The sequence below is a fragment of the Fopius arisanus genome, unplaced genomic scaffold (assembly GCF_000806365.1).
Source record: "Fopius arisanus strain USDA-PBARC FA_bdor unplaced genomic scaffold, ASM80636v1 scaffold00009, whole genome shotgun sequence".
Taxonomy (NCBI): Eukaryota; Metazoa; Arthropoda; class Insecta; order Hymenoptera; family Braconidae; genus Fopius; species Fopius arisanus.
Window position 1 is genome coordinate 1,611,519 of NW_011887748.1, and position 14,332 is coordinate 1,625,850.

The window sequence follows — 14,332 nt, forward strand, 5'->3', positions numbered from 1 at the left end:
AAGTTCGACGCAGTGGATTGCACCTGCGATTTGTTCACATGAAAACGCACCCTTCGGCTCACCGCCGTCAATCCTCTTTGCATGACATTTTGCAGTCCATCCTTTTTTTTACTGAAGGAATAAATAATAGTGCATTCAGAGTAATAATCGTGTTATATTATTTCAGGCCATTTAAAGTTGAATTCCAGTGATGGATACATCAATGAAGAATGGATTCCCCTCTGAATACAATGATAATGTTCTACTTACATCAGAAGATCTCGACAATAAGCGGATTGCAGAGGCTATGGTAGGGTACCTCTGAATTTTCCTCTTCCCAACATCCCACTCTTGTATGAATTGCAAAAATATTGCAATGTACCCATGATTTTTTCCAGAATTTACAATTAACTCCTCAAGAACTGAAAATTCTGAAAGAGTGCCAACACAATGCTGTATATCACAGAGGCCTTCCTCTGGGTGCAGTGACCGGTGGTAGTCTTTACTATTTTATGAAAACCGGAAAAATTCCCCGGTATCCCTTGTTGTGGTTTGGATCTTCGATAATGGGATTTTTAGTGGGAACAATGTCTTACCGATCGATTTGCATGGAGAAATTATTGGCTCTTCCTGAGAGTACTTTGAAGGAGAGGATTTTGCAGGCCCAGGGCAAACAGCCACGAGTCAAGTACGACCCTGAAGTCATTACAAAATCCTAATCAGTCCCCGTCTAACCTTATTAATACACGTTTTAGGGTCGAAGTCCCTCTTCAGGATAGCAGTTCCTGGTTTGATAGTATGTTGCCTACTGACTCTGGTCCGATGACATCATCCCTTGATTTTGATACACACCAGTCCAATGGGTTCGAGGATGCACCAAGAGGTCAAAATGATTTAGGTGAATTACTCGGTTGAATAAAATTATTTTTATTGTAATTTTATTGTAACCCTAGGAAATCCCTTTCCAGATACTCATTATGCGCTAGATCCACCTCTACCTCCAGCGACTTCTGCTTTCATAACTTTCGATGATCTTCGACGTGAAAATCGTGAGCAATACCAGCGCACTCAGAGCCAGCAATCATCGACGACGAGGTTCTCACATTAATTTATAATGTATTAATAAAATTATTAATTCATTCATGCTTTCAGGAGATCTCCGACGGCCCCAGGAAACCCACCCCAACAATATCCAGAATCCAGATCTAGTCCAAGTGGATATTATGATGCACCAGCTCGTCCAGCCAGTGATGACTTTCTCCGTTGAATTGCAATAAGTGCACTAGTTTTTTTCGCTCTATTTGCTCCAAAGTACAATTGTCTATTACTGAATAAAAAAATGCAGTTATGAATGCGGCACGGAGCAAATGATAGAGTTTATTGTATACATTTATGAAATTTTTTTTATTCTCAAATTCATTAACTTTTGGGTGTACCCAGGAATAAAGATGATTTTATTATTTACAATTCAAGGATTAAATGAACTGTAGCACCATTCAATGATGCAAGGTACAAAAATCCTTGCGATATAAAAATCATTTGGCTCAATAAAAATATTAGTTTGACATAACTATCGATTTTAATTCAACAAGAACGTATTTTCTTTAAATTAAAAAAATATTACAGACTGAAAGGTTAAAAAAAAAATCATTTTCCACCGCAATCTCTATAATGAGCAACATATTTCTCAATCAACGTTTTGAAATTTATATAAATCTGCATAGTCCTCTCTTTATTTCGTAATTGTATTGACAATTTCCTCGATAATCCCAGATAATAATGAATTATTGTCTCCCTTGCCCTCAATTGAAAGACTTGAAGATGCGTCTGATGATTTCTGAAAGGTGAGAAATTGGTGGTAAATAGAGATAAATTTTTTACTGCAATTACTACTCACCTTTTTGAATAAAAGGCACACGTGATGACCCATCAACGAATTACCGTATAGAGATGCTGCATCATCAACCTGCTCTACGAGGGTTAAATTACACCTCTGACAAACCATTTCCACAATTTGGCCAAGATTTAGGGAAATGTCGACATTATTTTTCGTTTTAAATTGCAACATATCGCTGCCAAGTAATTCCGTCAGAATATCACCGTGCGGTAAATTTCCAGTGATAAAATCACAGCATGAGAATTTCAAAACAAAATCCAATTTCTCCTGAATCATCGCTGAAGAGTTGTCGACGAAATAACTCAGACTTCCCCTCAATTTTTGGGCAAATGTATCATCAACAATAAGAATAGGAAGATGTACCTCTGTTGTAGCTTGAGGTGCCAATTTAACTCTTATCTTGATCCCAGATTCTTCATTTAAGTTTCTAACTAGTTTCAAGGTCGACGAGTCTGTGACATCCAAGTCCAAGTCTTTGATGACTTTATCACCGCAATTGACCAAAAAAATTGAAACGATGAGTTTTCCATTTTCATGTGGCAATTGCTTCAATTCGAACATCATCTTCATTTTGTCATTTTTCGCAAGCTCCTGGTGTCCACTGGGCATTTGATAGAGATTATTGAGTGTTTCCTCATTACTTTCATGAAAATTAACGCTAAGTCCCGGTACAATCTCTTTAGACGGGGTAGAAATACCCGCAGTCTCTTCATACCCCGACGTATTCTGCTTGCTCTCGCTCTTTTTCTTCTTCCTCTTACCTTCCTCCTCCTTCCTCTTCTTCTTCTTCGCCTTTCCACCTTTCTTCTTAGACTCCTTCTTCTTCTCCCCCTCATCACCATCATCAACATCATTATCCTTATTCTCTACATTTAGAGAGTCACTTGTAATCTCATTTTCCTTATTATGAATAGCTATGTCATTGCCAAGCCAGAGATCAATGTTATTTTGATTCTCTGAATTGCTGCGCTCTCTCTTCTCTTCCTTCGTCTTTTTCTTAATTTTCTTTGAACTCTTACCCTTTCTCTCGGACTTCTCAGGATTATTCTTGGAGTCTCTGGGGCCTGGCCGATGCTCAAGTACTGGCAATCTCTCGTCCTCTCGCAAAGGAATATCGAGATCGATATTCAAAGCCCTGTGAGGATCATTAACATCAGAAATATTATTATCATCGTTATCACTCAGCTCTGCTCCTGGTGGCAGCTCTCCAATTCCAGTATTAACAAAATGTGCTGGATAATCGTTGTCTTGCTCCTCGTCCGAGCTCTCCTTCAAATCCCTCTTGCCCTTTTTCGAATGATGTTTCTTCTTGGTCTTATCCTTCTTTTTATCAGATTTCAACCTCTTATCATCAACTGAGAATTTTGAACTGAGCGAATTTATCTTCAAAGAAACTGGGATGTCGAGCTTTGCGATTGGAATGTGATCGTAATCATCACTTTTATCATTATTGTAATGATAATTCTTGGGACTTGAGTGGCCCTTCAAATAATGTGGATTGTTCTCCTGCTCTATTTTCCTGAGATCTCGCCTCCTCTGGAGCTCTTCAGACGTCAATTCAACAGTCTTTTTCTCCCCATACTCACTATTCTTCTCACTTTTAACAAATATATCATTCATATCCAAGTCTTCGTCGTCAGAGCTCTCAGAGGGTGGATCATTGATCCAGGAATCGAGATCGAGTCCCTCAGGAATTGGTACTTTTCGCTGTGCCTTTGGAGCAACTGGATTCAGCTCACCCTGAAAAGTATCTGCAAGCTCCTTGATCAATGATGGATTCTCTTTAAGATAATCGAACAAAACTAGAACAGCTGTTGCCCTCTCCTGCACCTCGAGATCACCACTGCAAATGAACTCATTCATTCCGTCCTTCAGGGCGAATATCTCTTCCATCGTCTCTCGATCATTTTCCTCCTGAGCTTTATTTAATGTCATGGCTGCTAATTTCAATATATTGTGAACGTAAACCGCTTGTATGTGACCAGGAAGGCTCGATGCTTGTGATTTAAGCATGGATTTTAATGTTGCTATGGGATCATCGAGCTCTGATGAAAATTCACCACAAATCCAGGCTGCTGCGTACAGTACTTCGCACATTGTTGCTCGCGGTGTTCCAGTGAGTAAATGTGCATTGTCAAGTAGTAAGGCACATTGTTGAACTGCGCATTTTCTTATTGCTTGGACCCTGATTGCAACATCAAGCAATTGAGTGGCAACTAATTGTCCATGCTTGGTACCTTCCATTTTAGTCAAGTCAACGAGAACGGAAATGTACCACTCGAAGTATGTAATGAATTGATAATTATTCTGCGAACAGATTTGAATGATTTTCGAGAGAAGTTCATCTCTGTAAGTTGTTCCTTCAGCCTTGTCCATGTGGATCATCAGTTTTCGGACAATTTCCATCAGATTTTTCTTGGATACCATGCCGTACAGAAGGTCAAGGGCACGCAATCGAATGCTCTCGTCTTTGTCGTCTAGGCACTGCATTATAAGATCTTTGTGGGCTTGCACACTCTTTGGATGTGTCTTCAGGATTTTTGACATTGCCAGAAGCCCCAGATATTTCAAATTTTGATCGGAATCTTCGATGAGAATCCGCAGCTTTTGAACGCAAAGCTGAATTGAGTCTGAGTGATTGGGCATTCCCGAGGAAATGGAAATTAACACTGCGATTACTGTGTTTATGCACTCGTAAAGAAGTGACATCGCCGATGTACTGTAAGGGAAATTTTTTTTTCAGAGGAAGGTCGATTATTTAATTTCTACTGCAACTAGCTGATGGAATTTCGACTTGAAGCAGAAAAAAATCCGTTACCTGTGTATTAAATTGGTCAGAGGTTCTATAAGTTTTTTTCCAAGCCTAGGTTCTAGCGGAGTCAACGCGCCAAACTGCAAATTGCACGTGAAAAATAAACTGTCACTACTACAAATTAATATAGAGGATTATCTAACTGAATTCATGAAATCTCTAATCTCATCGATTTTACTGAAGCACAACAATATATTTGTAATAATTTCTAGCAATAATTTTCGTTTTTGTTCAAATTTAATTTTAAACCTGCATATGAGATCAATGAGAGGCTGAGTCAATTGCCTACCCAGCTTTGGCTCAATCAGTGTAACCGTTGCAAACTGAGTGGAAAAAATTGAATTGAATGATAAGAAATGAATTTTCTCATGTGAAATACCGTACCATTGTCTACGAAAAAGGGAACGTTAAATAAATTCTGAAGAAAATCAAAGACTCACCAATTTGATAATTTTAATAAGCATCCAATTATTCGTGGAAGTTGTCATGAGCTTGAAGAATATCGGTGCGAGACTCAAATAATTTTTAGGATTTTTTCTAGCTAGTTCGCAGACAACATTGACAGCAGCAGATTGAACTCCACTGTCAGGATCTTCGAGTTTCTCCTTGAGCCTGGGGAAAGCAGGTCTGAGGGCCTCAGGGAACCTTAAGAACACTTTGTACATCATCAACACAGCCTTCTTCCTGAGGTATGGCTTCGTGCTGGTCAGAAGGGTCATGATGTCATTGACGAGATCCTTAGCTAGGTCTGGACTTATGAAGCAGGACAATCCACTCAAGGCCAATCCAGCATCATACTGATTTTGACTATTGAGATCTTTCCGGATCATATTTGTGGTTAACATCAAGAGTTCAGTGTCCATGTGGAAACTCTGGCTGCCAGCTAGATAGCCAATTCTCTTGTACGTAAATTTGCCAGACGACATGACTTCGATGATATTGAAACCAGCCCAGCTGATATCATACCCCAACATCTGGAGATACATCAGTTTGGCAACAGCATTTGCCTTGACAGCGATATTGTCCTGTCGCAGCTCCTGTTTTATTTCCTCAATGCACTGTGCAATATATTTCGCCTACAAGCGAATAAGAAAATTACGGGATAAAACATAAGAGTCTTTATCTAGGTTAACCCACTTGAAAGCCAACAATTCCCCAATAATTACCTCATTATTCTTATTGTTCCTGATTCCACGCACCAAATCCGTCAAATTCTTATCGAACATGCGTTCGAAATTGCCTTTAACTTTTCGCAGAGCCATTTCACCGAGGAAGATGTTAATCAATTTTACGGTCTGAAGGGGAAAAAAAAACTTGAGGAATTTAACAGTTTATCCTACGTCCTATACTGTTACTCCGTCAGTCTCACTTGTCAAACCTCCACTCAACTCTCGTTTCACACTTCCTATCGCATCCTAGTTCCATAGAATTTATCAACCAGACATTTATCCAATTAGCTGGAGATTATCCTCCATATACATATGTAATTCGATGAGAAGAAATAATAATGATAATAATAAAAATAAAAATCACTTGACGCCCACTGGGGTTTCGAGCGATTCAACACTCCCTTCCAGAGAAGTATTAGTTCGGGTTTATTGCTTTGTGGGGGATGAAAAATAGTGAATACTAGTCGATATCAGCTGTTTTTTTTTTCCAAATTGATTGGCAAAGGAAGGGATGGGTTAGAAAAAATGAGGGGTGTGAAAAAAATGAGCCAATTGAAACTGTTGCCGGTGACCAACTTGTCAAGACACGATACGATGTGAGACACGAATATCCAAGCCATATGGAATAGATGGCGCTTGATTGTTGAAAAAAAAAATATAAAAATACAAATGAAGATGACAAAACAAAGCTTTCAATCATTTTTGTGGAGAAATTCATCGCGAAGAGAATAAATCCCAAGGTTATTTCTTGTCATAATTTTTATTTGTTAGTTATCATGATTAGTATCACCCTAGTGCTCCTTCACAGAATAGCAGATAAATATCGGTGTGGAATATATTGTAAGTTTGAAAATGTCGTAGGTTGCTACTTGAGTTTTTATTTAATCTTTATACAATGGCTCATTTATTCTAATGGCTGAGACACGACTAAGAGGATTTTATGGGACTCAAAGTTGAGTCTCAGGCATAGTAATTCAATATCAAAATCATCAACTAGTTTATTTACAATTAACTGTGCCAAGCGATTCTACTTAACTGAATTCCACTGAAAGTTCGTTCGTCTTTTAAAAAATTATTCTGAATAAAAAATTGGAAATCAATGTGTAAAATTTGGTAATTCACATTTGTCACAATGTGAAAAATGACAATTCATTAAAAAGAATGCCAAGGTGTCTGGCACGAAACATTGGGCTTGACATAAATTAGCAACAACATGAATGACGACTAGACGTTTCGTGTTTTTTTTTTACAAAAGAAGAGATCTCGCACGTTTATTAAACACTCAACCTTCCAGATAAGGTATATCTGAGGAATTTCTTTTCAAAGATTTTAAGTACTCTTAAAAATACCATTCCCACTGGCCTCATGTTTCCCAATGCCTGTACCCCTCCGGTAAACAGGAAATATTATCATCGAATTAAACAATTAAGTTGTTATGATTCGTGAACTGGCAGAGGATGTCCCTCGGAATTAAAAACCCATCTATCAAGATTTATGAGCTGTCTGGTGTCATCAAATAAGAGATAAAAGTATTTCAGTGTCTCACCGAACCAAAAACTCTCAGTCATATCCCTGGGTCGTGTATTCTGGGGATTTCTGACATTTCCAATGCTTGTATAGCCATTCTCAACTTTTGTGTAATTCTCAAAGCCTTGAAATATCAGCCAACCCCAGTCTTGATAAGTCTTATTCCCAGTGAAGTACCACATGTAGAAGAGACTCTCGATGAATTCGGGACGTAATAAATTATGAGCATCTGTTGTCTTGATGTACATATCCATCTGACTCTCTCTCTCCTCAATATCACTATCTTGAACATTGAAATAAGTGATTTCTGGGGCAAGAAATGTGGGCTGTATGAGGTGTGTTTGATAGCAAGTCCTGGTTAATTCTTTGGCAAAATCCATATGCTCAGCTGGAAGACCATTATGAACCCCCAAAGCTAGTGTCCCCGGTAAATAACAAGTTAAATGATCCATCTTAGGTTTCATATCCCTGGAGGCCCCAATTAATTCAGCAATAAATAAATATTTATCCTTCGCCGTTCGTCTCACCAAGTGCTTCTGGGTCCCCTGAATGCCAGCAACATAATCATCCCTCAAATAATCAATTGTCCTGCCAGTTTGTACCCACTGTTTTAATAAGTACTCGTAGTAACTGTCTCCACGAGCCCCAAGTGTAATAGTCGCATATTCCCTGAATAATCCAGTATTCGCATTGATAAATATTGGCACTAACCCATCGTATTTATCCAAATTATGAACGTGTTCTGAGACTTTGGAAACAGCAGCCTCGAATCTCGGTTGACCTGTAATTCTACTGAGCTCTCGAAATTCCAGTTGAATTGACGTTACCTCACTGGTACTACTGTCAGGTCCCCATTTAGGATGATGAGCACTCTTTGTTCCCAAGTTAACGTCTGAATAAGGTACTCCAGATCTTGTTGAAAATGCTGGCATCATTCTATCACCCAGGTCAATGGCTTTATCGAGGAATATTTTATCGCCAGAGAGATGATATGCAGATAGCAGACCCCCCAGGACTCTTATAGTAACTTCAAAGAGGTTTACGTCTCGGTTATTGTGGAAAACCAGATTCTCCTCTATCCAAGAACGGGCCCGTTTGAATTCTGAAGAAATATAACAAATAAATGGAGGAATTAATGAATTAATTAATGAGTTGCACGAAATTCTCACCTTCTCCAAGTCCCATAATGTACATGGTGTCCAGAGCGTCGACGATGGTGAGTCCCAAGCCAAACCATTCGTGATATCCTCTCGAGATAGGTTTAACATTATCATGTCCCCAAGCATATTTTACATATCCATCCCACGAATGTTTGAAAGCCCTGACAATGGCCTTCTGCCTGTCATTCTGAGGCCCATGGAAAACCACAGCATTGGGTTTGGGTTGTGGAGGTTCGTTGATCTGATCATCGTCAACCTGATTGATCTCAGGTTGAAATTCAGGCTCTTCGATGACCTCGCCACCGCCACCTGGACCTACACCCTGATTTTCACTGTCCACCACCACCACCACTTCCTCTTGAGCTTTATCCACCTTTGAAGTCACCTCAATCACTTTACCATTGACGTAATCATTGGTGTCTTCGAGAATAATATTTTTTGTGTCACCAGGAAGGAGATAAAATAAAATGAGAAGAATCGTGATGACTAGGAACCAAAAAACATTACGTTGAAATCTCGACATCTGATTCCATTTTCTCCACAGGCTTCTCGATGGTTTCAGGTAAGTTCCAGGATCATTTATATTCAAACTTATGTAGTCAGTCTTACCCGTGTCTCGTGGCAACATTTTCAGGTAATTTCCCTTGTCTCCCTTATTTTTTTATTGTCGTTGGGAGTGAGGTTAAATATCCACTCCGGTCTACTCCAAAAATCCACATGAATTTTGAACACAGACTTGTAAATATCTTAGAACTCATTTAGCGATTGTATAGATTAATTTCTTGTCGTGCAGAATTCGCGATTAAATGAAATTTTGGGGGATTGCTGGATTATACATGGCTTTCCGGAATATCGAGAGGAATTCAGTGAGGGATGATGAATGTGTCAACCATGACAACTTCCTGTATACACTTTTGGTTCTAAAAAGTAACTAGCAGCACTGAGAGCTTCTCACCTCACCATTTGTTGTCGACTAAACAGCTGACGTGCAATTGCATAGTTCATGGGTCTGCCTGCAGGGAAAGACAGTTATTTAAATCCAAATAAACATCAACAAATTGTGCTCCAATAAATATACATTGACCAGAAATAAAAAATCGCATTATTCAGCACCAATACACTGCACAGCTCCTTCAATAAAATAAAAAAAACTAATATAGCCATAATTATTACATCTGGTATTGAAAAAGCTTTAGGTTAAGTGAGTAATTGTTTATGTTCACAATAAATAATGGCTCTCGCTAATATCTCTGGAATTCCTGATAAACACTGGCAGCCCCCCTTCGTTAATTTGGAAACAACGTGAGTTTATAATTAATGACAATGTCAATTTTAATTAACGAGTACTGATTAAAATTATTTTTAGGATGGGAGAAATTGTGATTGAGTTGTATTGGAAACATGCACCACTGACTTGTAGAAATTTTGCTGAATTGACAAGACGGGGGTATTATAACGGGACCAAGTTTCACAGGATTATCAGGGACTTCATGGTACAAGGTGGAGATCCCACTGGAACTGGAAAGGGTGGAGTTTCCATTTATGGGGAGTGTTTCAATGATGAAATCCATGATGATCTGAAGCACACAGGTATGACAATGCAAAGTCATAAAGAATAATAAAAAATAATAGTAATGGTTGTTCTATTATCATCACATGCCCCTCTTTGAATAATCTCAGGCGCAGGAATTTTGTCAATGGCCAATTCAGGCCCAGACAGTAATGGATCGCAATTTTTCATTACTTTGGCTCCAACCCAATGGCTCGATGGAAAGCACACGATTTTCGGTGCGTGCGAATACTCTCGACATTTAATTTTATTTCTAAAACATTTCAATTAAAAAATTCATTCTTTTTTCACAGGGAGAATACACATTGGAATGAACGTAGTGAAACGAATTGGCCTAGTCGAAACCGATAAGAACGATCGTCCAATCGATGAAGTAAAAATTGTTAAAGGATCAATAAAAAATTCCTAATTAAAAAAACAATAAATTTTATAATTTCCAGAATAATAAATACTCGTAATACTGCTTTATCACATTTTTCCGTCTTATTTAATTGCAAAAAAAAAAATACATTTGATTGCAATAATATTATTTTAATTCACGATACCAGCACATCTTCCGTTAAAATTGTCAACTATCCTCCACTTGCTGGCATCAGCAAAAAGGGGCCCACAAGGGGTCCTACATATAGAAAAGGGACAGGTTTTCTTACCTGCTCTTCAACCTGCGTCTCAAGACATTTCCTCTCCTTCTTTCCCTCTCTCTATCTTTTTTCTGCTCGTATTCTCGCATATCCACAGTCCCAACCGACCGTTACAAGACGCTGTGCATAATCGTAAGCACAATATTATCCTCATAACTCTTCATGTTACAACAGTGGCTAGACATCATTTACATCCGTGACGTTAAACGTGCGATATTTTTAAGACTGTGTAAAAAATGTCGACGACATTCAGAGTGGAAGCATTTATTATCCCTTCATTAAACCGCGAAATCCCCAGTAAAAATCTCATAGACGATGTGAAAGTGGCAAAATTGTTGAGAGACAATGATTTCTCGAGCAAGCTGGAGTGCATCCAGGAAGATTCTGAGCATTCCGACCATTCAATCTTAGAAAAATCATCGGAAAACTTCACAGAACATGAAGAAGTGGTTGAAGGACATCAGCAATCAGCAGATTATCTCAATGAACCAATATACGACGTGCCATTCTCGTGTCGAGAAAAATTGAAAAATAAGGACAAAAATATTGAGACAAATGTTGGAGTGAAATGTAGTGATATCGAAGAGAATATAAATACCAGTAACTCCACGGATTTTGTAAAACTGGAGATTAATTATTCAGAATCCGATGAAGACGCGAATTCTAAGGAAATTCCTGCAGAGCCGGTGTACGATATCCCATATTTATGTGGAAGGAATCAACAAAAGCCTTCAGGATTCATAAAAAAATTAGAAACCGCTGAGTTCAGTCCTCTGTTCAGAAATGAGCAATTCAGGGAGTCCAAGATGCCTCTGCAAAGACTTTCCATACGATCCAGCAGTTTAATGTCCATTGACGAACGGGGAGAGACTCCAGAAGACTGTGTAAATCAATTCTGTCAGCATGGATTTAAAAACGGTTGTACAGCAATTACTCAGAGGCCAGAGCAAGTCACTGAAAAAATTTTCGAGTTCAATTGGATGAGGAGACTGGAAAATCTTCGAGCTAGGGAGGCAGTCATCAAAGAGAAGGAAGCCATGCTCTTCGATCGAGAGAGATTGCTATTCAAGAAAGAAAAAGAGTTGAGAATACTCGAGAGATTGCTCAAGGACAAACTTAAACACATCGAGTTGTCCTCAAAACGGTTTAAACATCCGGGTATTGAATCCGAAGCTGTCGATGAATTTAATGAACGATCTGAAGACTCTCAGGGATTCAAGCAAAATTTGGAGAGATCATTGGGCTCTCTGGAGACTCTAGGATCCACTAGCTCTGTGCAAACAATTCTCTCGAAGAGCTCGAACGTTTCGCAAAATACAATAATATCTAGAGGAAAAAATTCTAGAGATTCGAGTAATAAAATGGGAGACAGGAATATTGGGAATTCTCTCACTGAAAAAATTGGACGTGAGGGAATGGGATGCGCCTCTGTCACATCAGAAAGCAGTACCGATGGGAAAATAATTAATAATCCACCCAATTCGAGGAGTTCGTTAATGACGAGTAATTTTGCTGTTCCACTTCAGTCTGACGGACTAATTCATTCGAGTAAAGGAAGTATTGGATACAGTGGGTATACGAGTATGACAACCAAAAGGAAACCAAAAATGAGCTACGATGATCTCGATTCAACTCTCTCCGCGGATATTGGAGATTCTTCGTTTATTGTTACATCGAGGATATTCAATCCAGCGGTTATCAAGAAGCCCCGAGCATTCACCAGAACTCTCAGTGAAAGAAAACCTCATATTGAAGGTGAAAAAGTATTAAAGAGGCTCAGTGAAAATATTTTTGTATCGAAAAACAGCGACACGAGGTTTCAGAATTATGGGATGATCGATCTTGGACGAATAGACGAGAGAATTGAGGATAATGATAAGAGGTGTTCTTATTTGAATCTGGAAAAGGGACACCATAAGGGAAAGGAGAAAGTGAAGAAAGATAGTAAAGAGAGACCTGTCAGCTGGAGTGAGGAGCAAAATGAGTGGCTGCAGAGGAAACGAATGGCGTACAACTGCACCATGAGAAGAATTCCTAACGAACGATTTGACAAAGAGAATTTACAGAAGAAATGTGAAATGAAAAAGAAAGTTTCAATGGTGAAAAAATTCAGTATTTTCCGATAATTGAAGTATCTCTTTAAAAAATTGAGTATTAAAGAAGAATTCGCACAGAAGAGTAGTATTTTAAGTTACGAATATGAAATGTCTCCTTAATTTTTCATGACACCCACAACAATTTATTAATATTTACTCAGATTTAAATAAAACATGTAAATGGGCTGTAATATATTAGGCTAATGCTAGAATCACGGGTAACAAAATGTAGAGAAAACATTTTTTATTCTTTTAATCTACTTTTTGGAATTGTCATTGATTTTTTCCAATTGTATACTGAAATACGACAGGAATAAATTTATCACTGTATCGTAACAATTTCCATTATGAGTTTTAAGGTGAATTACTTTATGGCCAGGATGGTTGCTCGCCTGGTTTAAGTTCCCTTCCATAAAGTGCTGATTTGTCCCGGAACCTTATCATTCTGTTATCCTCCTGTCTGTCTAGCCAGGCTCCTGCCTGCCAGAATATAAATGGTGCAACAGCACTCAATGCTACCTGTTTAAATAAGAATGTTTTTGTGAATGGTGGCTTCATCCTTGCAATTCTTCTCGAGTGGCTTCCTGGGCAGCAATACTCTTCTTCCAGAGGTAGGTGTGACGCCAGTCAGCATAAATCAGAGATCCACTGAGAAGAGGAGCGATTATTGATGGCAGGAGAGGCTTTATCCTGGACCAGAGAGATACTTCCATCAAACTGTAACCTCAAATACAACATATTAATTAGTTATTTAACTTTTACAGGTTATGGACTTGCAAAATATTATGTAATCGATTGGGATTGATTGGGCATGTACTGTGCAGAATTTTGCTGTTATTTTCTGATCGATTTAGCAATTTTTAGAGATATTTTAATTACCAGAAGATGTGATTAACCGTTTTGTTTTTAAAATACTAGAGTAATGACTTTTTGGTGCTCTGGACCAGTACAGAACTGTTCAAAGAGAATAAATAAACTAAAGGATATGGAGATTGAGTTCTTGGGATCTAGTGACACTAAATTAAAATTAGTATTACCTGAATTTGAAGATGGCGCCAAGGGTGACGGCCTGTAACAGAATGGCTGAAGAAAATGAAGGAAAAAAAATAGGGGATGCTCATTTTTAGAGAGATGTTTTCCAAATTTTCAAAAAATATTTTTGGAAAAAAATGCTATTTCCATCTTTAGAGGCTCATTTTGGGGGTTGGAGTGACTCCAGCGGCATCGTAGTGCTGCACCCCAAGAGAGGGAGGGCGCCACACGCAATGTTGGGGGTGTCCATCAAGTCGACAGGGTGAATTTTATTTGTTTAACTGAAATTTAACCGACTATAGAACGAGTGGAAGGGGGAAGCCACATCTGTAGAATTTCAAATGAAAAAAATTATTCAATAGATTAAACATATACCCCTAATGAAATTATTTATTCAGAATGAGCGCGTTGTCTCAATGGTAACGTGCTTGCCTACCACGCCGACGGCC

At 38.5% G+C, this 14,332-nt stretch overlaps 4 protein-coding genes across 5 annotated transcripts; 2 read left to right on the plus strand and 2 right to left on the minus strand.

Moving 5' to 3' along the window:
* The first annotated feature begins 44 nt into the window (after window positions 1–44).
* Window positions 45–1,549, plus strand: asrij (OCIA domain-containing protein asrij). Its single transcript, XM_011317043.1, has 5 exons — window positions 45–289; window positions 378–667; window positions 735–877; window positions 948–1,074; window positions 1,132–1,549. The coding sequence occupies exons 1-5, from the start codon at window positions 191–193 to the stop codon at window positions 1,244–1,246; spliced, it is 774 nt and encodes a 257-aa protein (XP_011315345.1). The 5' UTR covers window positions 45–190; the 3' UTR covers window positions 1,247–1,549.
* A 30-nt stretch (window positions 1,550–1,579) lies between these two features.
* Window positions 1,580–6,484, minus strand: garnet (adaptor-related protein complex 3, delta 1 subunit-like garnet). 2 transcript variants are annotated; one of them, XM_011317042.1, is made up of 6 exons: window positions 6,058–6,484; window positions 5,855–5,983; window positions 5,129–5,764; window positions 4,695–4,768; window positions 1,877–4,595; window positions 1,580–1,816 (listed from the first exon to the last, which is right to left on the minus strand). In XM_011317042.1, the coding sequence occupies exons 2-6, from the start codon at window positions 5,948–5,950 to the stop codon at window positions 1,712–1,714; spliced, it is 3,630 nt and encodes a 1,209-aa protein (XP_011315344.1). In that variant the 5' UTR covers window positions 5,951–5,983; window positions 6,058–6,484; the 3' UTR covers window positions 1,580–1,711. The 2 variants fall into 2 exon arrangements, with proteins under 2 accessions (XP_011315344.1, XP_011315343.1); XM_011317041.1 differs by having other exon boundaries at window positions 5,855–6,484.
* A 231-nt stretch (window positions 6,485–6,715) lies between these two features.
* Window positions 6,716–9,340, minus strand: alpha-Man-Ib (alpha-Mannosidase class I b). Its single transcript, XM_011317040.1, has 2 exons — window positions 8,554–9,340; window positions 6,716–8,486 (listed from the first exon to the last, which is right to left on the minus strand). The coding sequence occupies exons 1-2, from the start codon at window positions 9,170–9,172 to the stop codon at window positions 7,291–7,293; spliced, it is 1,815 nt and encodes a 604-aa protein (XP_011315342.1). The 5' UTR covers window positions 9,173–9,340; the 3' UTR covers window positions 6,716–7,290.
* A 413-nt stretch (window positions 9,341–9,753) lies between these two features.
* Cypl (peptidyl-prolyl cis-trans isomerase-like 1 Cypl) lies at window positions 9,754–10,587 on the plus strand. The gene is made up of 4 exons (XM_011317044.1): window positions 9,754–9,846; window positions 9,911–10,134; window positions 10,225–10,332; window positions 10,408–10,587. Exons 1-4 carry the CDS (start codon window positions 9,776–9,778, stop codon window positions 10,521–10,523), a joined length of 519 nt encoding a protein of 172 aa, XP_011315346.1. The 5' UTR covers window positions 9,754–9,775; the 3' UTR covers window positions 10,524–10,587.
* Window positions 10,588–14,332: the final 3,745 nt, after the last annotated feature.